The 26,142-nt window shown below is 43.8% G+C and overlaps 1 protein-coding gene across 2 annotated transcripts in view; it reads left to right on the plus strand.

Moving 5' to 3' along the window:
* The first annotated feature begins 2,184 nt into the window (after positions 1-2,184).
* The window catches only part of RTF2 (replication termination factor 2), an 89,052-nt gene continuing 65,094 nt past the window's right edge, over positions 2,185-26,142 (plus strand). For both annotated transcript variants that reach the window (XM_048496672.1, XM_048496673.1), the window contains exons 1-5: positions 2,185-2,339; positions 3,365-3,459; positions 3,559-3,652; positions 5,875-6,014; positions 10,887-10,965. In XM_048496672.1, the coding sequence (XP_048352629.1) occupies positions 2,271-2,339; positions 3,365-3,459; positions 3,559-3,652; positions 5,875-6,014; positions 10,887-10,965 (477 nt within the window). In that variant the 5' untranslated portion in view covers positions 2,185-2,270. The remainder of the gene's footprint in view (positions 2,340-3,364; positions 3,460-3,558; positions 3,653-5,874; positions 6,015-10,886; positions 10,966-26,142) is intronic.

Consider the following 26,142-nt stretch of genomic DNA (forward strand, 5'->3'; position numbering starts at 1 on the left):
TGTGAACAATCAATTGAAATAACTCACTACCTTTGGATCAGCCTGGCAGACTATGTTTACAGGGTGGTTTGCCATTACTTTCCCCAGTTTTCAACACTTTATCCCCAGCAAGCTGGGCACTGATCACGTAGGATGGAAGGCTGTGTCAACCTTGAGTTGGCTACCTCAACCCAACTTCCCTTGAGATTGAACTGAATTTGAGAGCAAAGCTTCATCACTCTGCACTGTGGGGCTCTTTCTCACTGACTTTGTGTGTGTGTGTATTAAATGCAGTCAAGTCACTTGGCACCCCTATGAATCAATGTCCTCCAAAATGTCCCACCATTAACAGCCTTACTTAGGTCTTGCAAACTGCGGCTGCTCTGTATTGGGTACATGACCAGGGCAATAAAAATTGGAATATATGAACACAGAAGTTGCATTAGGCAGAAAAACAGCTCTGTTGGTGAACCATTTCTCAGCCTTCAACCATAAAGATGGTTGTGCTTTTGGATTGTGAAGATGCCAGTCTCCAGTACAAACCTGCTGCAAAGACTGAAGACTTGGGAAAAAAATTGGATTCACACTCATGGCACATTGATCTCATTTGGCATGAATGAGGAGATAGACTGGAGGCATACCTGATATCATTGGTGTATTTTTTGTAATGTTCTGTAAGAAAGAAATCATCACACTCCTTTTCTTTCCCTCTCCCATGGACTGCTTTTAGCAAGGACAAACCACGAGTTTCACATTATTAGGGTTTTTTCCCCTCTCCCCCGTAGAATACATCAGTTTAATGAACTTTTACCACCTTTTTTCATTTGGAGTGCACATAAGACATGCTGCACTGTGCACTCTACCTAATCTGTTTGCTCCAGACTAGAAAGATTTCCTACGACTGAGGCATTAGAGTAGAGTAATTGAGGCCTTTATTGGCATATACAAGGTGACACAATAATACTTATAAAATACACAATGAGCTGAAACACATTTCTTCAGCTAAAAAGCTCAATTGACAGAGACATTATAAGGTTTTGTCCTAGCAGGCAATTAATTAGGGAATACATTTGGATTTTGGGTAGATACACAGCAACATGCGAGATGTAAGGTAAATTTTGCCCTAATTAGAAATAGTAATTCGTTCTTTGTCTGTTCTCTTCAAGAATTGGTTAACATTGTATTACACTTGCTAAGAGGAAATGGCTACGTGTAGGAGATCTAGATGCCAATTTAAGCAGCTCTTCAGTAAGCTTTTTCAGAATTTGTATATATGGGCTATTCTTTATTAACATTTAATGTGTTATATCAAATTGGCTAATTATGTTCATTTCCCTCTTTTGTTTATAGGCAATTTGTCTGTCATAAAAAAGCTTTGTGTCATTTATAGTCTGGAAGCTTGACATTACATGAATGCATGAATTTTGACCAATGAGAACGGTAGTTTGGCCAAAACACGTGTTTTTTTAGGGTCAAAAGTGTCCTATTGGATCCTTCTGTGTGTGATTGCAAGTGTGATTTTGTATGTATGAGGTAGGCTATTGTGGGCCTTTTACAAAGTGTAGATGATTTTAATATGTAATAAATATGTATGTCACTTTGACATTTATAGTTGCACCTTTAATGGCACTTTAAATATTTTCTTGACCTTCTAGGTACTTAATCCCAGTTTTGTAGGGTTAAATGTGTGCCCCTCTTTCGTTCGAGCAACGCTTGCTAACTGCGGGCCGTGGCTTCTTCTAGAGTCGATCCAACTCATGTTGGGTCTTTCTCTTTTCCTGCTGCCGTCAACCTTTCCAGCCATTTTTGCGACTTTACTGGACCTCAAATCTGATGACCCAATCAGGGATGCATGTTTAGACAGTTGCACACCTGAGTGCAATGCAATCAACTACCAAATAAATCCGTTTCAAGATTGCAGACGCAAATCTACGCACGTTTACCCGGACGCAAACCTCACTACTGCTTACTCTAATATGCCTAAAACTACAAGCACATAATTTATAGTCGTTATGGACAGCAACGCCATCACGCACTCCAGGCCTAATTGCGCCTGCGCGGGAGTGAGCCCTACCGGCGCGGATCATTTCACCCCCTATTGTCTGCCCCGCCTCCTCTTAAAGAGCGCTGCTCGCGTTGCTAGGGGCCCCTTAGCAACGTGCCGGCGTACGTCATCAATACCGTCCCTTCTCCGTTCTAAGTTTTGCGCCGGAAAACCTAATCTTCCGTGACCGGAAGTTCCTTTGTTGTGGGGGAACCCGGAAGTGTGTGGACGACTCCGACGGGGCGAGATGGGTTGCGATGGGGGAACCATCCCCAAGAGGCACGAGCTGGTGAAGGGGCCTCGGAAGGTCGAGAAGGTAAAAAGCGGCCTGGGAAGGGGCCTGACGGGGAATAGGAGAAGTCCTGGGGGACGGGCAATGATGGGAGTGGTCTTAAACGTGTCGCCATCCTGGAAAGGTGAAGCCCCCCCCTCCCCTTTTCCTTTTTCCTCTCCTCTTTAAAGTACAGACTTGGGAAGAATTGTTGATTGGAAGACAGAAAGTGGAACATTTTCCACCTTCCAGACCACTAGTGCTGAAATGGTACTGGAGACAATAGATCTGTTTTAAATTCAGAACTTGTTCTTACCAAGGTGGCAGGTGTTATCTACACAAATAATTGCATTGTGTTTCTGCTAGGGTCTAATGATTTTTCTAATGGTACTGTACTGTAGTTCTGTACAGAGCTGCACCAGAGAATAGTGCTTATTTATTATTTATGCAGTGTTATCATAGAAAATGAGTGCAAAACCTCTGTCAGCTCGTAGTTTCACTGGGCGAATGTGCACGTGAATTGGAGTTGAAATGAGTTCAAATATGGTTTGTATAACATGAGAGAAAGGCTCACATCCAAGTAAAAGCAAAAAGTGAATCTTGAAGATTTCAAGACATGGTGTTGGGGCTGCTCTTTGGCATAGGAACATGCAAGCAGGCATTGCTCCCATGTAGATATCTCACTGCATGTATATACATTAAGAAACACTGTTACTTCTGATACAACAGCCTGCATATAATGATGAGTATGTGTGTGAAACTGCTGTTTTGCCCCTTTTCTTGGCAATTTTTTCATAGGCCTATTGCAACGGGCTGCATAAAAACAGGGGACAGTGGATGGTTCTAACCTGTACTGGTGAATTGAGAGATTGGTGTTAGAAATCTGCAGATGATTTGTTTAAGTAGAACTAGCTATGTACTTGTTTTCTATTAATTATTCAGTTTGTGTGTGTTTTTAAGCACATTGAATATGAAGTGTTTGTGGAAGGTGGGATCCTAAAGACGGGTGTAATATAATTAGGCTTTAAGCAAGGTTTTCCCTTCTTGACATACATGTTGTTCTTCCTCAGGTGGACAAAAATGCAGAGCTAGTGGCCCAGTGGTATTACTGCACTCTGAGTCAGGAAAAATTAAACAGACCTATCGTTGCTTGTGAGCTTGGCAGGTAGGACTGCAATTTTTTTCTCTTTTAGAGGAATCCTAATTTCTGCATAAATATCAGTTCTGAATTTAACCCATTTTCACAATACGTTTCTTATTGTAGGCTATATAACAAAGATGCGATCATTGAATTTTTGCTGGACAAATCTTCTGAGAAAGCCATTGTGGAGGCTGCATCCCATATCAGGAGTATTAAGGTAAAACTATTTGTGCTCTTTTCAGTATTTTTGTACTGAATGCTGTATCTATTGTGCCCAGTTCAGAGGCAGTTATGCCTGGTTCTTCAACATAAGCTCAGTTTATTGTAAAGAAATTTAGAAGAATGGATTTTTCTAGAATTATACCCATTTGTGAAATGAGGCCATTTGGTTTGTTTCTCTTTTGCGAATGTGTTTCTCTGTATTCCTTGATTGCTTGTATGGATCATTTTTATTTGACCCACTTGCTTCTTACCCCTTCTGTCATGATGTTCCTGATAAAATGGTCTTCTGCCCGTTTGAAATTCATCTTCAAACCCTTTTTGTCTTATCTAGAGAGCTCACAGCCTCACCATATGCACGTGAATCATAGAATCATAGAGTTGGAAGAGACCCCAAGGGCCATCAATTCAACTCTCTGCATTGCAGGAACAATGCAGGATCTATGTTGTCATCTTTCTTTTTTCACAGTGGTTTGTCAGTGTCCCTATGACAACATTATATGAAACAGTTAATTGCATAATTCCCTTTGATTATACTTGATGAATCAGATTATTGCCACAAGTGGGGATTAGCTGTGTTTGTCGTAAGATAATAAAATGTTTGATTGTACTTTTTTGTTTATGATGCTTAGTCGGGTTTGAATGCCTAATTGGTTAGCATTTTTAAATCCAGTTTTTAATGGATTTATTCTTCATAATGGCTTTTTCTGTCACCTGTTGACACATGTTGGAGTGTACAGGCTAATCTGGTTCACCAGATAAGTCTCCACAGCTCAAGCGGCAGAGTGGGGAATTAAACCCAGTTCTCCAGATTAGAGTACACCTGCTCTTAACCACTACACCGCATGTTTCTGGCCTCACCGGCAATTCTAGGTAGCAGCATTATCTTTCAGAGTCCATCCTGGGAGGAGGGCAAAGCTCACAGCTAGAGCTTGCGGAGTCTTAAGAAGTACAGGGAGGAGTGAGGCAGGGTAATGTCTGTCTTCTCAGCCTCATCTTTGGTGCCTTCTCTGTCTTCTAATACTTCTATTGACTCAGCCATGTTTTAGCATTGTGGTGTTAAATTATTAAATGGTAAGCACAGAAGTCAAGAGGAAGGCATGATCATAGTTTGATCTTGTTAGATCTTGGAAGCTAAGCAGGGTTAATACTTGAATGGGAGACCACCATGGAAGACTCTGTAGAGAAAGGGAGTGGCAAATCTCTTCCCACTTGCCTAGAAAGCCCCTTTTTCGGGTTGCCATAAGTCAGTTGTGACTTGGGAGCACTTGCACACGTACTCACAGAAGGCAGGCATTAATGCTCAGGGTGTGATCAGCACATATCTCATTGGTACTTTAAGGATTGTTTACTGTGGCTTGTTTGATTATTTGATCTTTATTCTGTCCTTCCTCCAAGGAGATCAAGGCAGCATATGTAGTTCTCCCCAATCCCATTTTATCCCAACAACCCTGTTACCTAGGTCTAACTGAGAGATGGTGACAGGTCCAAGGTTTCCTCCTAAGTGTAAACTAGATGAGTGATATGAGCCCTGGTTTCCCACCCAAATGGGACGGAGGAGGAATCCACTCTTGAGAGTGGCATATTGGTGGATTCACCCTTCCCCGGGCACTTATCCTGATGGAGGGGCAATCCCGCTGGCATTTGACTGTTGGCACTGGAATGCTGCACTGAATGCCGCACCAGTGTCCCAGGGCCCCTGCCACTGCCAGCCTAGCTGAGGCAGGTCAGAAATGTGGCCGGGAAGCAGCTGGCATTAGTCAGCTCCCTCCCAACCTTTGCTGACGTTATGCTGGCGGGCCATACTTTGGACTTAAGCCACCAGAAAAGTGGTGTAAGTCCATTGCGGTCCATAGAGACTTCTTGACAGTGGGGAGACTTTTTAGTTTTGCGAGCTTCCCCACGCCACCAGGAAGCCTCTGTAGGAATGGCGGGGCTGGCTGCCTCCAGTGTGGATGGGGCTGTTAAGTTGTACTCCATACTAACTTGCCTCCGCTACCTGAAGTTTTTAGAAAGCATTTACGCTTGTTAGGACTGAATAGATCTGTCCGTTGGGAAGCAAGTTCACTTATTTGGCACAGGTTATTTTTCCATTAGAACTTCAGTACTAAGGAAGTCAACACATGACTTCATTAATATTAGAATCTTCTGTTATGTCTTCCTTCTAAGTTACCTGAGATAAAAGCAACTTAGGTTAGACTGCTATGTATTCTTTTTCAGAATGTCATAGAACTGAACCTCACAGACAATCCAGCTTGGACTGGTGACAAGGGGAACACAAAAGGGGATAAATACGATGACATCCAGAGTGCACGTTTTATTTGCCCTATAGTGGGACTGGAAATGAATGGAAGACACAGGTTAGTGTTTTCTGCTTAATTGCAAGAAAATATGTATTCTGAGTCATTTTCTTTCCTTAACTGATTCTGGTTCATATATTTCAGTAGTTTTTTTTTGGGTGATTTGCTGAATCTATTTGTAGCGTATAGCCATATTTCACAAATAAAGAGCTGGCAGCTGAGTCTGAGAAATGTGTATTAGAACTTAAGATCTAAATTCCGGTGGTTCTCCAGAATAACAGCCTTTGCCCTTCAATAACTGTACTTCCTAGTAAAATAAATGAAAAACAATATGCCTGGGTTCTTATGTCACTAATCTCATGTGACTTCATAACATCTAATGTTCTGAATTTAAACCTGCAGCACCTTGAAGTATCAGGAGTTGGGGAATTAATCCTCACTCACTAGAGTAACTAGCCACCACCAGTCTCTAATGAACTCTTCGTCCAAGATATCAAAGGCCCGAGTCTCTGGCCCTAGCAGGCCTTAATGAGGAGGTTGTCCTTGCAAGGTGGGATACAAATATTCTATAATTACCAAAAACAATTACCCCGGTACCGGTAGCCAGTGAAGGCCAAAGTCCTGGATTCAGATTGTAGCCCCAAAATCCAAAGAACACCTCAGAATGTAATTGTTAAAGTTTATTAAAAGGGATGTGCAGGAATATACAAATATAAGAGCAGTTTATAGTGAAGATAAAATTATAAAGGCTAAATATGGCATTCATTTATTAAAAATGTTTATACCTGGCCTTTCTATAGTCCATATTCAAGGCAGCTTAAAAATAAAATAAAATTCAATACGATGACCCAATACAATAATGCAGTAAAATCAGACAATATAGATAGAGTACTTACACAAGCCTTGGTTCTCTAATCCAGATATTGCCTAACCAGACTGAGTCCAAACAGAGTTTTAAAGACCTAGGCAGATGTTCTGGCCCAAAGGAAGGGAAAGGCTATAGACCAGAATAATGGGCCTTCCTTTTTGCTAATTTGTCTATTGGCCTGATTCTAATGAACCAATCAAATACATTACAAATGTATTAGCAGCAGGGCTCCAAACCGTTCAGGTATGCTGTTAGTATGAGACTGCTTACTCTATAGCTGCATGAAGGCCCAACTGGGCAAGTCAGTTCCCTCATTCCATCTTGCATTAACAAGATGGAATGTTTAGGTGAAACTCCAATTTTTTGGCTTTGAAACTTCCAGGCCCCATGGCTTCACTGGCACCCATGTGAGACTCCCATCACTTCCTTATCTTGTGCTCTCGAGCTGCAGTCAGCATGACTTTGAGTTCTTGGAGATAATAGCATCTATGATTTTGTACCCCTGAAGCCTGGACCAATGTTTCTGACAAGCCAGTCTCTTGACACCACTCACCTGCATTCCTTCCACCTGCCTGTGCATCCTTTTTTTCCCCCCTGTTTTCACCCTCAGTCTCCTGCACTGTCCGCAACCTTTTTCTGGTAGTCCTTGCTGGCTGGTGTTTGCAGCTGGCAGTTTTGCTACCTTGCCAAACCTGCTACACCTAAACTACAGAAGACATTGACTACTGAGTGAATATAACATTTCTTTATAGTGCAATTAAAGTGAACTTGTGCTCACACTTATTTCCTAGTTCACAGAAACAAAAAGATAAAACAGTAGACCAGTAAACAGCAGATGACATACATAGACAAGCAAAATAGATATATGTGCCAAGTCCAACAATGTTGCATTCTCTATTGCTAACAAGCGCTCAGCGAAGAATCGTAATGATATTCATATTTAGATGGGGATTCTAGATAATGTCCAGTTTTGTGACTTTACCAGATAGACTTCCAATCCACATGTCCTTTTGCTTAAAAATACTTTTAAGCATCTACATGGTCCAGGTAGATAAGTATCTCCGACACTGCTTGCGATGCTTGTCCTATAAAGTCATATAGTACACGGGCTAAGCTTCTTGCTGCAGGTCGGTTGCTTCAGTTTGCTACCATGAGCACCATCCCTATGTCCTTCCCTAGTAGCTCTGGGCAGCTGGGACCAGGGCTGGCTAAGCCCTTCAAGCACACAGGCAAGGGACATGGGAGGTGTGTGAGTGGGAGTCAGTGGCAGTACTCCCCTCCCAGAAGCCCTGGGCAACTGACCCATCTTGGTATGCTGATGTCAGCCCTGCCTGCCCGTATACTTTGGCTGTTCATACATGGTGGACAGTCGGACATTGCATTAGAAAAGACACAGTGTGGAACATTGGACCTTGGAGAACCAGTGTAGTGGTTAAGAGTGATGGACTTTAATTTTGTGAACCAGGTTTGTTTCCCCGCTCTTCCACATGAAGCCTGCTAGGTGACCTTGCAGAACTCTCTCCGCCACTCCTACCTCACAGGGTGTCTGTAGTGTGGAGAGGAGGAGAAGGAGTTTGTAAGTTGCTTTGAGATTTAAAGTTCAGAAAAGTGGGGTATAAATCCAAAGTCTTCTGCTTAAATGTTGGAAGCAGTACAAGTCCCTGCTCAAGGAGTTAACATTACTGGAGAGTTGAATTGGACGAGCAAGTTGCAAATGTTTAGTGACCTCAGAGTATCCTGCCTAAGCTGATCATATAAGTTTGTCTTGACTATATTCCTCCTGGGGGAAGCATACATGTGAATTAGTCATCAGCCTTTTCAGCTGTGGCTCCTGTCTGATGGAACTATCTATCTCAGTGGTGGCGAACCTTTGGCACTCCATATGTAATGGACTACAATTCCCATCAGCCCCTGCCAGCATGGTCAATTGGCCGTTCTGGCAGGGGCTGTGGGAATTGTAGCCCATAACATCTGGAGTGCCAAAGGTTTGCCACCACAGATATATCTGAAGAGAGGCCAGCGCCTTGAGGGATCTGACCCAGTTTCACAGGGCCTGCAAGATGGAAATGTTTCACCAGGCACATGCTTGGGGACTTTTGGCTGCTGAATTACATGCACTGGTCATTGGGGATACCCCTCCTCTATATGCTCCCCTCAGCCTCACTCCTCTAGGGTGTCTGCTTTGCTGGGAACTTAGGGTCCCATTAGATTTGTACCTTATGAATTTTAATGGTTTAAAATTATTTCTGTTTTTAAATGTGTTTGATTTGTTGTTACCTACTTTGAGCCCCCTTGAAGTGGGGGAGGGGCAGGCAGAATATAAATCTGAAATATAAAAAAAATAAATACATAAATTAATAGAAGGACCACAGACACAGGTGAGGGCCACTGAAAGATGCAGGACCCTGTCTAATCCTTTGCAAGCATGCTGAAGCAGTACAGACTTGCGTAGTAGAATAAAGCTGCTTCTGTTGACTTGTTGGTCCTCCAAACATTTCCCCCTTTACATCACTTTTTATTTCTTGCTTAGATTCTTGTGGATGTCAGGTGGCGAGACACTTCGCCTAGACATCTGTAGAGTGTGGAGATCTCGCAGTCTGTATAACTTTGCATTCCACACAGATTTCCTTAGCTTTGAAAATATGCATTTAAGATGAAGTGAGTAGTGGAGACTTTGAACTGCAAGTTAATATTAACTGTTAGCAAAGGAAGGAATGTCTTATTGTTTATTATTTAATATATGCATTGTGTCAGGCCAAGAATGCTTGCTTGTCCACTGTCATGTATACCTCAGCATTCATGCTCCAAATGTCCTCTGCCACGGAAACAAGTGGCAACTTCTATGCTGAAGCAGATTCTCAGAGTTTAGGGCCTGTGTCATTTTTAGCTGTTGGCCCCAGTGGGGTCCTGAAAAGCAAAGCCTAATTTAACTTCAGATGGGAGAAGGTGAGGAAGGACTGTGCTGTTACAGGTATCACTTACTAACATAACCTCCAAGCTCTGTGAATGACACCCATTGAATGTGATAGGAATCAAACTTTATTTAATTATTGCGCTAAGTGAAACATATTGAGTAACTTCTGAAACTGATGTGTATGCAAGTGAATGTGATTGCTTCATCTGTAACTGCTTATTTACCGAAAGGCATTATTGCAGCTCTGGAGTATTGCAGGTTGTGTGTGTTAAGTCACAGCTGACACAGGGCAGCTGTCCCTTGGGCTTTTCGGGGCAAGAGATGTTCAAAGATGGTTTGTCATTGCCTGCCTCTGGGTGGATTGAGAGAGTTCTGAGAGAACTATGACTGGGCCAAGGTCACCCAGCAGGCTTAGTGTGGAGGACTTGAACCCAGTTCTCCAAATTAGAACCTGTCCCTCTTAACTATTACACCCCATTGGGCTCTATAAAATTGTTTTCTTACTATGTACTTCTACGGATATCCACAAGAGGATGCTTTGGCATATCCCAGCTGATGGTTACTGGCAACTAGCCTGTCTAGACAATTAGAAGAGCCCCCCCCCCCCCCTTCCCATTATCTTGCATACAAATTCTGGCTTATTTGTGATTTGGAGCACTCATGCTGGACTTGGAAGTAAGTCCCATGAATTTAAATTGGACTTCTTCCCAGGTAAGCGGCGCAGCAGTGGCGTAGGAGGTTAAGAGCTCGTGTATCTAATCTGATTCCCCCCTCTGCTGCCTGAGCTGTGGAGGCTTATCTGGGGAATTCAGATTAACCTGTACACTCCCACACACACCAGCTGGGTGACCTTGGGCTAGTCACAGCTTCTCGGAGCTCTCTCAGCCCCACCTACCTCACAGGGTGTTTGTTATGAGGGGGGAAGGGCAAGGAGATTGTAAGCCCCTTTGAGTCTCCTGTAGGAGAGAAAGGGGGGATATAAATCCAAACTCTTCTAAGTGTCCATAGGATTGTATCCTGGATCCCCTGGAGGCGAATGCTACTTCTGACTAGTTTAAATGGGATGGCTTTCAGTGCTGTCTTCAGCTAGCATATACCTCCTCATTCCATTTGGTAACATCTTTTAAAATTTTATTTGTGTTCTTGCAAGGTTTTGCTTCTTACGGAACTGTGGGTGTGTGTTCTCCGAGCGTGCCCTCAAAGAAATTAAGACTGAAGCTTGTCACAAGGTAAGTGATTTTTTTTTGTCCTGAGAGTTCTCTTCCTCCCACCATGTCACCTCTTGTAAATTTGTGCTGTGTTCCAGCCCAGAAATGCATATGCTCATATTTTTTTAAGAACAGGAAGGGCTGAAACTTGGTTAATTGCTGGTTAGATTGCTCCTTGGAATTGGTGAAAACTGGATGAATTTCCCCCTGGATTTCATCTTTCATGCTGTCAGTTTAGTAGAGTTTACCATAAGGAAAATGTTGTTGTCTTGTGTTTGATGGCCCCAGTGAAAGTAATGTGTCATGGTGGTGTCTAGCTTTGTTCCGCTTCCCTGAACTAGGAGTCTTGCCTGTTCCCCTTGCTTGTCTTTATCTTGTGGTTTCATTCTGGTAGCCCAGACTTCTGCAAACTTTGTGAATGTGCTACCTTTTTCTCCATCCTGAACGAAGTAGACTGTCTAAGACAGGGGTCTGCAATGTGAAAGCCATGGACAACATGGCACCCACAGTCCTCTTTCCTGGAACCCGTGAAATGTTTTTTAGAAAATGAGTGAGGCCAGTTGGGGCTTTTGCTAACAGTCCTTCTTATTGGCCATTGGATATTTGGTAGGCTGGGCAGATTTTTTTAAACAGGCTGTTTGGGCAGCAGCGGCCACCACAGCACAAAAGGCCTTCACTGTGGGAAGAAACACTTACATACACTATGTGTAAGAAAAGATTTTAAAACAATACGGTACTTTTTAAAGGCATCCTGTTAAACGCAACTTCTCTCTGAAATGTGAAAGGTGACTATTAGAATAACGCATCACCTCACTCCCTGTAGTTGGCTCCATTTCCTGCAGCAACCATTTTGTACTTGTGGCCACCAGCCTGTTTCAAAGATTCATGCAGCTTCATGGTAGGTTGAGGACTCCTGGCCTAAGAATCCTAAACTGTCCTTGTACCTTCCTTAACTGCTGCTTTCTCTGTACCTCTTCTCTAGCCTGGGGTAATGACATCTTCAACAGTTGGGATTGTATGACCCTTCCCCCATCCTCTGCGCCCAGTGTGGACAGGACTCCTGTAGTAACTGACTGCTCACAGATATGTCACTTATAGCCTGGTCAAAATAGTGTAGACCAGTGATGGCAAACCTATGGCATAGGTGCCAGAGGTGGCACTCAGAGCCCTCTCTGTGGGCATGCACACACAGAGATCATCGTGGGGGGTGGAAAAACACCCCCCAACACACACACATCTAGGCTGGCCTGGGCCACTGAGCACGATGTGTGTGCACCGCGGTGAGTAGGGAGGACTCAGTTGGTGGGTCTGGTGCCTGTGCTCCAGGTTGCTGCTGCCCAAGGGGGGGGGCGCAGAGGAGGCAGAGATGCTAGAGAGGCACAGAGCAGTGTGCGCAGGACTTGCTGGAGGCTAGAGCAGGCTGGCTCCTGCTTGAGTGGGTGGGGCGGAGGAAGAGGGAGCCAACTGTTTTTTTTCAAAACTAAAACCTCAGCATTCGGGTTAAATTGCCGGGTTGGCACTTTCCAATAAATAAGTGGGGTTTGGGTTGCAATTTGGGCACTCGGTCTCAAAAAGGTTCGCCATCACTGATGTAGACAAACTGCTCTCCCACAGTATCCTCAGGAAGCTCAGTTGTTGCACACACTAAGTTTCCAGGAAATGTTCTTATCTGTGTTTTGTGGGCTGCCTGCTTTGGGTTTTGCGGTGTGTTTGTCACACTGATGCTGTAGGGCGCTTCAACTTAGAATCTGCTTTTGTGAACAAAGGCTTTGTTGTGGTATAATGTTTGTAAGAATATTCATTGGATTCTGTGTTGAGAATGAAATGTAGACTGGAAAGCCAAAGAAGGAGTCTGGTGCAACCGCCTGCAACACTTGTGGTAGCTACAGGAATACATTACTGGTTTCAAGATGGGATACATTTATGAAGCACTTCTAGACTGTAAGATACAAAAGCCTTAATCAGAGAGGACTATCGTGATGTTGTTCTTGATAGAACTGCATTATCAGCAGAAAGAAGAATAGAAACTTCAATGTTGACAATAAATGGAGAATTACAGTCCTGAGTACAGACAGCAGAACTCATATTGTTAATACATAAGTTGAATAATAAGGGGCCAGGACATACCCCTGTCATACTCTCTTTTGTAGGGAAATTATGTTGAAAGGTGGTTTGTCTAACCCATGGTGGACTTGTGCAGTGGGATTGGAATACAGAATCTCAGTCAGAGCTGATTTAAACTTGTGCCACAGTCAAGTGTATCAAAATCTGCCTACATGTCCATCGAAGCAGCAGCAAGGAGGCCCTGACTTTCGGGTGTGTACTTATTAAGAACTGTAAAGTCAAAAGATGACTTTTGCACCAGTCCCTGAAGCCGACCTGTTCCCTTCCCAGGATTTGATTAGTTTCTAAACAGTCTGCAAGTTCGTAATGAAGAGGTAATAATTTCAGGTTGTTTCTAGTAGCTCTTCATTGAGTGAGTTGGGTTTCATTGTGAGTGTTATCGTGACAAAAATGTTATGTATATTTGCCTTTTAGACGCAGGCTTAATTGAAGTGACTGTTGATTGTAAACAGAGGTTAAAATCTTGAACACAATCTGGCAACCATCTCCCGTCACCTGTGTTGACTCTGCCAGTTTCTTCTGTTATCTGTTGCCATGTACTCTGTGGCATCCTACCAGGCAGTAATTCTCACATGGCTGTCCCTTGAGTTATTGCACCTAATATAATGATATTGCTCCAGAAAGAATTTGCCGAAGAGTGTCTCTCTTTCTCATTCTCTTAGCTTCTTATGGAGCTTAAGGCAGCTTTCTGTATAGATACCATATAGATAAAATACACAACGTAACATAAACAACAATTAAAATTTAAGAGTGCTAGTAATTGAATTAAATGTGATCCTACATAAAAACCTTCTTCACCTTCTTCCTAAAGATCAAAAGGGGAGGGGTGATGCAATCCCCCTCCCCCCGCTTCTTTGGTTGATGGAACAGTTAAGGGGGCCTCTCAATGGGATCTAATTCCCAGGCAAGAACATATGGGAGTTCTTTAGATACCATGGCCTCAGTCATATGGGGCTCAGTCATTTGCCACATAACAATATAAGGAGCCAAAACGCCCTAATTTTACAGTTTTAAGGTTTATTTCCACATTGAGTGGACACACTTCCCAGTACGGCTGGCCTGAAATATTACGATCTTTACAGTAAACGAGTCTAGCAGCAAGCGATTAAACGAGTCTTAAAGATCAACAGGATCTGCAGGGTATAAGCTTTCAAACGTTAAAGCTCCCTTTGCCAGATAGGAGACGAAATATCTGACAAAGGGAACTTTTGACTCTCTAAGCTTCTCCCCTGCAAATCATGTTGGTTTATAAATTGCTACCAGATACAAATCTTGCTCTTCTACTGCAGATTAACACAACACCCCCCCCCCCCTTCTGAAACTTTACAGCAAATAACTGCTTTAGGGATTACTGTAAAGGGTGAGCATAAGCTACTGTGTCAAAAATTAATTCTTTTTTTTTAAAATGTTGCTGTTAAGACTTTGATTTGTAGCCTTAATTTTTTCCCCCCAAGTGCACGTTGCAGAACTTTGGGTGGAAGTGACAGCTGGAACATGAGAAAGAGTCTGTTATCGTCTTCCGCGTTTCGTGTTCTTTGTTGTTGAAAGAGTGGTTTGATAACAGATTACAGGTTATTCTCAGAAGCGTGACTAATAACACCTTCTTAAGATCAGCCGAGGTTTAGTAAATGAGTCCGGCGGGCATTGGTTGTTATGCATTGGTCATATAATATTTTGTTTTTATTTAAAGTGGCAATTAGCTCGGTTCCGCAGCGTTCCCCATGCATAGCTCAGAAATTAAATGCAAAGCAAATATTCTTGGAAGCAGGAAAAGAAGAAACCCCTTGTGATGTTCTGTGTTTCTGGTATGACACATATTGTTCGTGCAGTCCCTGCCACCATCTCCCTTGCCTCCCTGAAATGATAGGGGGGTCTTTTAAGATCCACTGGATCTGCCTTCTAGCTGGAGGGAGGCATTGTTGTGCTGACAGCTAAGTATGGGTATTGTGTCTGTGTCGTTTATACACAGCAAGTCTCCATTACTACAGTACAACAGAGGATAATTAAGCTCTCTTGTTTTATTCATCACCACCTTTATGCCTTCATGGGGGATTTAGTCTAATGTGCTTGGTGTGGTTGTGATCATTCAGCACCTTCTCCTCAGCGCATCTTTTTGGTCACCTGATCCAGTTTTGTCTCCTTATAACGCGTCATAGCTCACAACATTCTAGTAGCATCTGATCTGCAGCACTAACACATAACTGTTCCGTTCTTTTTTTAACTCAAACACAGGGACAACTGATACAGTTATCAAAATAGGAACACAATCTCTGCAATCCCTTTTATTAGGACAGACAACCGCATTGACACAAAGCATCATGCAAGCTTTCGAGCTCACCAGACTTTTGCCAGGCTGGCCATGACAAAATATTATTACTGTTGGTTGCTGTGTGGTTTCCGGGCTGTATGGCCGTGTTCTAGCAGCATTCTCTCCTGACGTTTTGCCTGCATCTGTGGCTGGCATCTTCAGAGGATCCTCTGAAGATGCCAGCCACAGATGCAGGCAAAACATCAGGAGAGAATGCTGCTAGAACACGGCCATACAGCCCGGAAACCACACAGCACCCAAGTGATTCCGGCCGTGAAAGCCTTCGACAATATATTATTACTGTTATTATTTTATGAAATCTCAACCACCAGATCTTCAGCTAGTGTTGGCCTTCAGATTCATTGCCAGCTCTCTGGCGGATTGCACATAGGGGACTGATTGGGGTCAGCGGGCGAAATACCCGCTTAATTGGAACCTCCTTATGAGGTTTGGGGTGGAGCAAGCCAAGGGGTCACCTGCCCAGACGTGGGCTTCTATGGCTTGCGCCCCTGGCAGCAAAGAGTCATCAGGAAGTGGCAACTGCCCATCTGGAATCTCACAGCTGCTCCAGCGTGTGTCAATTTTTCATCAGCAGGCGTGCTGTAGAAAAATTTAGGTGTCTGGGGGACAGCACTCGGGCTGCCCAGCACACAGATCAGACCCCCATTCTGCGCCGTACACTTCGTTTACCTTGAACCAATTTTTGTTAATAAAATAGCTATGGCCAACTTTTTACCACACAAAAAAGCATGTTGTACTCACATTTATTCATGGAATGGTTAGGAGGACTTTAGTTACTTCCCTCAAGCAGCAATGAGTATTATTTGCATTTCATTTGTATGGTAAGTCTCCTTGAGCTCCAGAAGGAAGAAAGATAGCTAATAAATTTTAAGTCAATAAACAAGACGTTTTTAAAAGGTGTGCAGGTGGAAATCAGATCAAGCCTACTTAATAAAAGTTAGGAGAAAGTTTGGTTCCCAACTGCTAGAAGGATTCATGTGTGTGTGTTCCAGAGAATCTTGAGGTTCTCTGGAAGGTTATTGGAAGGTTCCTCAGTGGTAAAAAAATCAAGTTGTGGGTAGCATTGATGACAGCTTGGCCAGTGTTTCTAGTTGTCTCTTAAAATGTACAGGCTATGGTGGAGAAAAGTGCCATCAAGTCACAGCTGAGTTATGGTGACGCTGTAGGGTTTTCAAGGCGAGAGATGTTCCGAGGCGGTTTGCCATTTGCTGCCTTCACATCACAACCCAGGTATTCCTTGAAGGTTTCCCAAGCAAAGACTAGCTAGGGCTGACCCTGCTTATCTTCTGAGATCTGACAAGCTCAGGCTAGCCTGACGTTATCTAGGTCAGGTTGTGCCGTGCCACCCAGGCTGACAGTGAGATTTAGACTTGCCTGTTGTCCTGTATAAATGGATTATACACTTTTGAACACTGCTAAAAGCCTCTGGAACATAGAGAAATTGTGTGGCAACTGTTGATGTGGATGGGGTGTACTGAGGCTAGGAAGCCCAAAAAGCACTGTGGTGGTCTTTGATAATCCAACAATGATGACTGTCATGAAATGTTTAGAACTGAAGAATTGCCAATTTGGTTTGGTTTTAAATACAACCAGGAATTTGAAGGATGTCACACTGGCTGGGAGGAGCAGCCTTTGGGATACAGCAGTGTCGTGTAGGCAATTCATATAACTAGAGAGGACTTTGTCATATTTATGGAAAGCGTAGGCATTGGAGGGCAGGAGGATCCAGTGCATAATGTTCAATGTTTATAATAGGAGCGGAAGGTCTCAGTGTGTAGCTTGGTTTGCATGTCAAGCTGTTCATTCGTGAGTACTTCTGTGCACTATTCCTGTTCACCTCCTCTTAGAAGACACTGAAGTGTGAATTGGGTACATTAACTGAGAATGATCAACTGGAGAATAGACATTGCTGTATTCTGTGAGGCCTTTTGGGCCCTATCCAGCTCTGCTTATAGTTCTTCGCAAAGGGATTAATAAAATGAGGTTTGGAGCTGTGCACGTTCTGTGTCTCCATTCGTGTGTGGAATTTGGTGCTGGGTTCTGGGACTGACAACCCAAATACCCCCAAAGTAGATTTCGTTGTAATGAATGAGAAGATACTTGGGTGTGTGTGTGTGTCATGTGCTCCTTTGAGGCTTCTTACAGAAGAGAAAAAGTGGCTATAAAAACCCACTTTTCTTCTGGTTCGTCTTGAACTGGGACCATCACAAACATCTGTCTGGTGGTTTGGCCACAGAGGGAACTTTTTGTTTGTTCTATAATATTCTCTGCCAGAAGGATACTTTGCAGCCCCTTTGGATTGTTCTTGGGTGTACCCCCAAAGTAAGCCATCTTTTGCTCCTGTCCCTTCAGGCACTATGTAGAAACCTGCTAAGCTGTATTCTTTGGATTTTTTGACCCTACCCCTTTCCCCATCCACTGGACCCAGTGTGGACAGGACCCCTGTAGGAACTGACTGCTCATTGATATGTCACTAATAGCCTGGTCAAAATAGTTTAGACAAACTGCTCTCCCACAGTATCCTCAGGAAACTCAATTGTTGCCCACACTAGGGCTCATTCCGCACATGCAGAATAATGCACTTTCAAACTGCTTTCAGTGCTCTTTGAAGCTGTGCGGAATAGCAAAATCCACTTGCAAACAGTTGTGAAAGTGGTTTGAAAACGCATTATTTTGCGTGTGCGGAAGGGGCCTAAGTTTTCAGGAAATGTTCTTGTCTGTGTTTTGTGGGCTGCCTGCTTTGAGTAATTCTTTGCGGTGTGCTCGTCACATTGATGCTATAGGGCGCTTCAACTTAGAATCTGCTTTTGCGAGCAAAGGCTTTGTTGCGGTATAATGTTTGTAAGAATATTCATTGGATTCTGTGTTGAGAATGAAATGTAGACTGGAAAGTCAAAGAAGGAGTCTGGTGCACCCACCTGCAACACTTGTGGTAGCTACAGGAATACATTGCTGGTTTCAAGATGGGATACGTTTATGAAGCACATCGGTGACTTGTTGGCTGCTCTCTCCCCTTGAAGATCATGTTGTTGCAGGGGCATAGACAAAGGGCATTTTCTGGGTTACGGTTGACTACTGTTGCACACCAAGAAAATTCTTACTGCACTACGCGATCTTAGTGGGCACAAAGCCTCAGCAGCAGAGACTGTGGTGTCTTCCGTTCTTGTACACATGAATACAAGCATTTGTTGGCACATCAAACAAACTGTGCTGGATCTAACCAGTGTTTTATCTAGTTAAACATCCTGTTTCTCACGGTGGCCAAATATATTGCTCATGGAAAGTCTTCAAGCAGGGCCTGGACAGTAAATTCTCCTTCTGTTGATGCATCCTCAGGAATTAGTCTTCAGAGATGTACTGCCTCTGAACACATATGTTTGTGGCTGCCGCTAAACCTTGTGGCAGCAAATTCTCTAACTTAATTTTATATTCTATGAAGGAATATTTCCTTTTATTGCGCTAAATCTGTCACGGGTCAAGGTTATTGGGTGATCTCAAGTCTGCTCTCCAACAAGGAGGAAAAACGCTTCTTCTACTTTTTCCGTACTGTGCATCAAATATAGGAGACCTTTGCCATTTCCAAAGTTGTGATTTTACAGATTTACATTCTGAGCATGCAACACTGACACCAGTCGGTTTTTACTCCTACTGCGTCATCATCATCATCATAGCATGATGACATGTTTGGGAAAACTTGGTTGTTTCTTTACTAGGCAGCAGCAGAACCCTGCCAGCATTTGTGGATTTTGCTATTCATGGTGATCCTGGGAACGGATCCCCCATGAATGGCTGGGGTCTGCTATAAAAAGTGTCTACCCCAGCGGTTCTCAACCTGTGGGTCACGACCCCTTTGGAGGTCAAACGACCCTTTCACAGGGGTCGCCTAAGACCATCAGAAAACACATATTTCCGATGGTCTTAGGAACCGAGACACCGCTCCTCTATCTGTTGGGGGTCATCACAACATGAGGAACTGTATTAAAGGGTTGCGGCATTAGGAAGGTTGAGAACCACTGGTTTACCCTGTCCCATGCTCAGCAGGTTTTTTCCCCTTAACTGGAAAGCCTCAGGGTGCTTAAACACGTGCCGAGTAATGCACTTCCAATCTAGAATCATAGAGTTGGAAGAGACCGCAAGGGCCATCAAGTCCAGCCTCTAGCAATGCAGGAACACACAATCAAAACACACAAATCTACTTTCATTTCACTTGAGCAATCACTTGCAAATGGATTTTGCCATTTCACACCGTAAAATCCATCTCCAAACTGCACTGAGCGATGATTATACGAGCGTTATTCAGTGTGTGTGAAAACGCTGTCACCTTTTTTCAAAAAAGGACAGGAAAAGAACACAGTGCGGGAGAATTTGAGATCAAGTGAGGCTGGGCCATCCATGGAATTAAGAATCATAGCGTTGGAAGAGACTACAAGGGCCATCCAGTCCAGCTCTCTGCTATGCAGAAACACACAGTCAAAAGCAATTCAGGGTGACCCTGTCATTGCTCATTTCCAATTTCAGACCTTTTAAGAACAAATTGAATAACACCAGCCCTAATGCAGATCTTTGATAAGCTTCACTGCTTGCTGCCGCCCACTGTCAGAATTGTCTGTTGCTTCTTTTTCTTTGCTACTTTATTTTTTAACCAGTTGCTAATCCCCAAGAGGATCTGTCTGGTGGCTGAGTCAATTCAGGGGCCTTTGTGGAAAGGCTACTTTGAAAGTCCAAATGTGTTGTGGGCACAGGATTTCCCTTATCCAGGTGCTTGTTAATCCTGGTCAAAGAATTTTAGGAGTAGGATGAGACAGAGCTTCCCTTTGCAAAATCTGTGCTGATTGTTTTATTCTCGGTAGGGATTGTTATTCTGCGTGCCCAATCTTTCTAGTTTGGTAATTGTTTTTACCCATTTACAGGCCAGTTAGCCTCATAACAGCCTTGTGTTCTGTTGTGGCAAAATAAAACAGAAGTCCAGTGGCACTTACAGCAAAAATAGATATTAGCCCGAACTTCTGTTTTATTCAGATAGTTGTCCATTCCAGGTAATACTGTCCCTCCCCTTGTTCCCTCTTTCAAAACCGATGTTAAGTTGGCTGATTTCCAATGGGGGTTGTTTTAGTGACAAGTGGCATATGTTTGTGTTATGCTGGAAGAGGATGTAGCTTTGATCTTTCTTCATTGCAATTCCCCTAGTCCACTCCCACAACCTCCAGAGCTGCTGCTGCAGGAGGAGGAGGAGGATTTATATCCCCCCTTTCTCTCCTATAGGAGACTCAAAGGGGCTTACAAACTCCTTTCCCGTCCCCCCTCATAACAAGCATCCTGTGAGGTAGGTGTGCCTGAGAGAGCTCCGAAGAACTGTGTCTAGCCCAAGGTCACCCAGTTGGCATGTGTTGGGAGTTCACAGGCTAATCTGAATTCTCCAGATAAGCCTCCACAGCTCAGGCGGCAGAGCGGGGAATCAAACCCGGTTCCTCCAGATTAGAGCGCACCTGCTCTTAACCACAACATCACTGCTGCAAAGAGACTACGGTAGAAATGTACCAGTGGTGGACCCTAACCTAGAGAACTGGGTTTGATTCCCCACTTGTCCATCTGAAGCCTCCAGGTTGACCTTGGGCCAGTCACAGTTCTCTTGGAACTCTCTCTGCCTATTCAGAGACAGGCAAAGGCAAACCGCCTATGAATGTCTTTTGCCTTGAAAACCCTGCAGGGTTGCCAGCTGTGACTTGATGGTGGTTTTTCACACAGACTCTGTAGAGATATTTGCAAATAAGACTGAACCCTCCGGGGATAGGGCGGTCTATTAAACAAACAAATAAATAAATATTTGCAAATCGTGACCTAGTGAACTTTGAGATTGGTCAGAGACAATTAATAAGACTTATCAGATCCCCAAGCCTGACGCTATATCCATTGGGTCACATTGGTCGTAAAGGAAGTATGAGAAAAAGGTGTACTGGTTAGATTTATGGACTAGAACTATGGTGGCCTTCATTCAAACACTCTACTCAGCTATGAAACTTGCTGATCTCTTTTATCCTAATTTGCCTTCCGGGGTTGTTGTGAGGATCAAATGGAAGAGGGTTGATCCGTGTTTGCTGCCTCAAGCTTCTTGGGGGAACGGTTGGATAAGGATGGACTATTTCAGCATCAAGAGCACCCCTTTTTCTCTTTCTTTTCTGATTGGGCTGGCAGTAATTTTCACTCTGAATCTTATCTTAGCCATGAAACCTTGAAAAGTAGATGCGGGCAGGTTGCAGCCTTCCTGCCCTCCCTCCATCAGCAAAATAGAAGTAATAATATTCACCTGTGCTATAGGGTTGTTGTAGAGCACGGGTGTTGAACTCGCGGCCCTCCAGATGTTATGGACTACAGTTCCCATCATCCGGGGATGATGGAAACTGTAGTCCATAACATCTGCAGGGCTGTGAGTTCAACACCTATGTTGTAGATGCATTTCAAAATGTCTAAAAGCACCACATAAAGTAATATTATTAGTCTAGTTCAGGGGTCGGCAATTTTTACCACCCAAAGAGCCATTTGGACCCATTTTCCACGGCCTCGAAGATCTACCGAGCTGGAGAGGCGGCTCCGCACAGAGCCACCTACAGTTCGGCCCCTCCACTCACCTTTCTTTCCAGCGCTGCTCTGGAGGGCTGAAGGGACACGCCCACACTATCCTCTGATCTCCAGGCCACGCGGAGCCACAGTATAAGGCTGAAAGAACTGCATGCGGCTCCAGAGCCACGGGTTGCAGACCCCTGGTCTAGTTCTAGGCCCTCGGACCAGTAGTGGGTTTGCTGGATCCTAGAGAGTAGATCTGTTTTGAAATTCCTAGAGCTACCTGGGACTGAATCTGGAATTTTATATATTCAAAGCACGTGTCCTCCCTCCTTACACTGAGCGGTGTCCCGTGTCTTTTATAGGTTCTTTTATATAGCCTTTGGCAGGGCTGGATCGGTCTGTTTGTTCAGTTCCTCAAACTAATCAGCGTGAGGAAGCCGAACTTCAGAAAAACTGATTAATGGTGCCTAAAAGTCCTTGAGACTAGTTGTTCATTGGCCCGCCCGCCCATAGTATGCACTCAACGTGCCCTTACAAATAGTACGGTAAGGACAAATGTAGCTGCTGATACCATTTGTTGTTAACATGTAGAGGGGGTAGGAAATGTATCATTCTTCTCGGAAACATTTACGAAAACCACTGCAATGTGTCTTGATTTGAATCTGGAGAAGAAACCAAAGCTCTCGGTGAAGAAAACAGGTCCCTTTGTCTTCTCTGATCTAATTGTTACGTTCTGTTTGGAACCTGTGCCTGTTGCTTGAGGAAGTGTCACCTTCCAAAAAAGTTTTTCATATCTCCCGTGGGTATTTAGCGGAATTATTTGAGATCTGAGGTCTGATGAGATCAGGCTGAACGGGTCAACTCAACACTGCACTAAACTTTCAACCTGTCAGCACACTTCGTTTCAGGTTAGGCATCCTTATGGTTTACTTCACTTCAGATTACATATCCTTATGGTGATGTGCTTTCAGGAAGGACACTAATTTGTTTACCTTTTTATGCTAGTATTATTCTTACTGACATCCCCCTCCCCCCCTTATGATTTCTCACTTAATTTCATGGTGGTAGTTAAATAGGGTCTGCCATTAGTGTTAGCTGCCATGTTTAAGGAACACCAGTTCATTAAGAGGCAGTTTAATGGCAAGGATCACCGATAATGACCAAATTCACAAATGCCTCGTGGGGAGATTTTCCATAGCTCTCACTTGCCTTCATGATGGGAGGGGAATATCTAGAGCTCTGGTTGGGAAGAACGTTGAAGTTATGGCAAACTCTGCCGCAGAGGTGTAGCAAGGGGGGAAAGCATCTGGTGCACTGGTGCGTCTTCTGCCCCTGTCCTGCCCTGGAACGCCCCCACCACGCCCCCAGAACGCCCTTACCACACACCCACAGGAGCGCGTGCCCAGTGCATCATGCACCCCCCGCCGTCCCCTTGGAGCTACACCTCTGCTCTGCCCTCCTTTCTCTGGCACCGGAGTGTCCTCTGCCTTGTTCTATGCCATTTCTCCCCACTCAAACAACTCAGTTAGCCCAGCTGGATCTCACCTGAGCAAATAGAAGCTCTTTACTTCAGTAAGAGAAAATAAAGGGATGGCAATTGGACTGGGCATCTATCCCAGATTACTGGCCATTGTAAAGGCCCTTTATCACAGGGATGGGCACTCCGCCAATAGAGTCAAGCATCTGAGTGCTTTCTGTTTGGCTTGCAGTATTTTGCTCTTGTTGTTGGAAATAATTAAGTCTGGCCCATTCTGCTCTTGAAGCATCAACTCTCAGAAAAAAGTTAGTATTGTGTTCCCTTTGAAAACTTCCGTATTTACCCAAGACACTAAATGGGTGGTCAGTTGTAAAACTTCCTTTTCCATTACAACTTCATATCCTAAACCTCCCCACCGTCATGGGCTTTGGGCCCATTCCTGTTGTTCAAATCCAGTGGGAATGCTTTTAGTATAGATCTGTTTCCTTAAATAAAATGTTGTCTAGTTAATCCTGTTTGGCTGGAATATGGGCAAATGTTATGTTCTTAGGCACTGCTTAATTTTTTCCCCCTTGGGACCTATATACATAAGCACCTTCCAGTCGCAACCAGTTTACGGGTGTCCCAGCAAGAGGTTTTCAAGACAAGAGATTAAGCAGAGGCGGTTTGCCATTGCCTTCCTCTTCAGAGTCTTCCTTGGTCGTCTCCCAGCCGAATCCTGGCCCAGCTTAGCTTTTGAGATCTGACGAGATCAGGTTGTATCATTCAGCCTTCCCTCCCTCTTGGGAACGACCTAACACAAAAGGGCAACGTGTACAAAACTTACAGCACTTCAGAGCAGGTCTGCAGTGTTTTGGGGTGTGGGGGAAAAAGCCTTTCTTTTTCTGTTTTCCCAAAGTAAACCATTGCCATCCCAAGTTGCAACTTGATCTGCAGCTTGAGCTATTAAAAAAACAACACAGTTCCCTCTGTGTTTTCCCTGGATGAGCCAAATAGCAAGGGAAAAGAGTCAGCAGCGGACGCCTTTTTCTTACTGTTCTGGTTCTGGGTTGTCCAATAACCAGACCTGTTTGATAACGGCATCTGTTTTATTGAATGACAGTCCCCAGGAATGCAACATGTTAGAAAACTTTGAGAAGACTGGTTTTGGTGCAAACATCCAAGATAAACAATGCTACCGGGCTCCTCTTGCTAAGGAATGCCACGCCCTCGGTAGCTGTTGCTCAAGCTGTGCTGTGGTTCCAGGTGCGCCATCTCCCTGTCCTTGAAGCCCGCAGCTCGCAGACTGCATGTGCGCGCGTGTGGTGAAAGTAACCCAGTAGCAGTAGTTACAGCAATTAAAATACAACCTAGGATTACAGATGTCACCTCCTCTCCGGGTTACATGGCAAGAATCTTCAGGACTACAGACCAATGGCACTCTCTCCCGTCATTATGAAGTGCCTTGAAAAACTGGTCCGTAAGCCGAGGCATACCTAGGCAAACCTGAGCCCCGGGCAAAACCTGAGTTTGGTGCTCCCCCCCCCATCCCGCCATGGGGGGCCACCCTCCACCACCACGACCAAACAATGATTTTTTACACCAGGTCATTTCTAAATCACCATCATATTATAGAAAATGCCCCAACTCACAAATCGGAACACAGCAATACACAGCAATAGTCTGCCACTCAGCAGAAATCAAAAATTTTGACAACATTCTCAAAATGCTTTTAAAATGTTTATTTACTACTGTGAAAACTGCTTTAGAAAATAACTTAGGCCCCTTCTGCACACGCAAAATAATACGTTTTAAAACCACTTTCACAACTGTTTGCAAGTGAATTTTGCTATTCCGCACAGCTTCAAAGAGCACTGAAAGCAGTTTGAAAGTGCATTATTTTGCATGTGCGGAATGAGCCTTAGTAACTTAGAAAACTTAGTCTTAGAACAACTTAGAATAATTTACTGTTTAGAAAATAACTTAACTTGCAATACTCAGAATAAAACACAAGGATTTTTGGAAGTTAAGTTGGAGGTAGTCTTCCATGGTATGGATTTGTTAAAGTCACAAACCTTAGTCTTCGAACAACTTAAAATAATTTACTCTTTAGAAAATAACTTAACTTGCAATGCTCAGAATAAAACACAAAGATTTTGGGAAGAAAAGTTTGAGGTAGTCTTCCATGGTATGGATTTGTTAAAGTCACAAACCTGTATTATCTTTATATTGCACAAACTTTTCTTGAATTGATAAACATTTCAATAACAACACCAAAACACCAAACATTTCAATGAAGCCACTCTAAAATCCAGCTTTCAAGGTCCACACTCAGGTCCTCTTTCCACACTCAGCAAATTGAGGTCGCAGAATCTGCCTTTCCAGTCAACCTGTCACAAGTAAGAGTGTAAATGTCAGCTCACCGAATGAGATTTTGGAGAACTCCACAACAATATTTGCTGCAAAGCATAGATGGAGGCCCTTACCTTAGCTTGCTACATCAGGGGCACCTTCCTAGCCTTTGCCACTGCAAATGTGTCGATGAGCTCCTCAAAGTTTGACTTCTCAGTCTCTTCTCTTTCCACACTTAGCAGAGCAAGATCACAGACTCTTTGTTGCCCCATGGTGCTTCTCAAGTATGAAAGTACCAGTTTCAACTTACTGAATGATCGCTCACAGCTGGCAACGGAAACTGCAATGCCAAGCAGTATCTGGATAGCAACAGTGA

The sequence above is a fragment of the Sphaerodactylus townsendi genome, linkage group LG05 (genome assembly GCF_021028975.2).
Source record: "Sphaerodactylus townsendi isolate TG3544 linkage group LG05, MPM_Stown_v2.3, whole genome shotgun sequence".
NCBI lineage: Eukaryota > Metazoa > Chordata > Lepidosauria > Squamata > Sphaerodactylidae > Sphaerodactylus > Sphaerodactylus townsendi.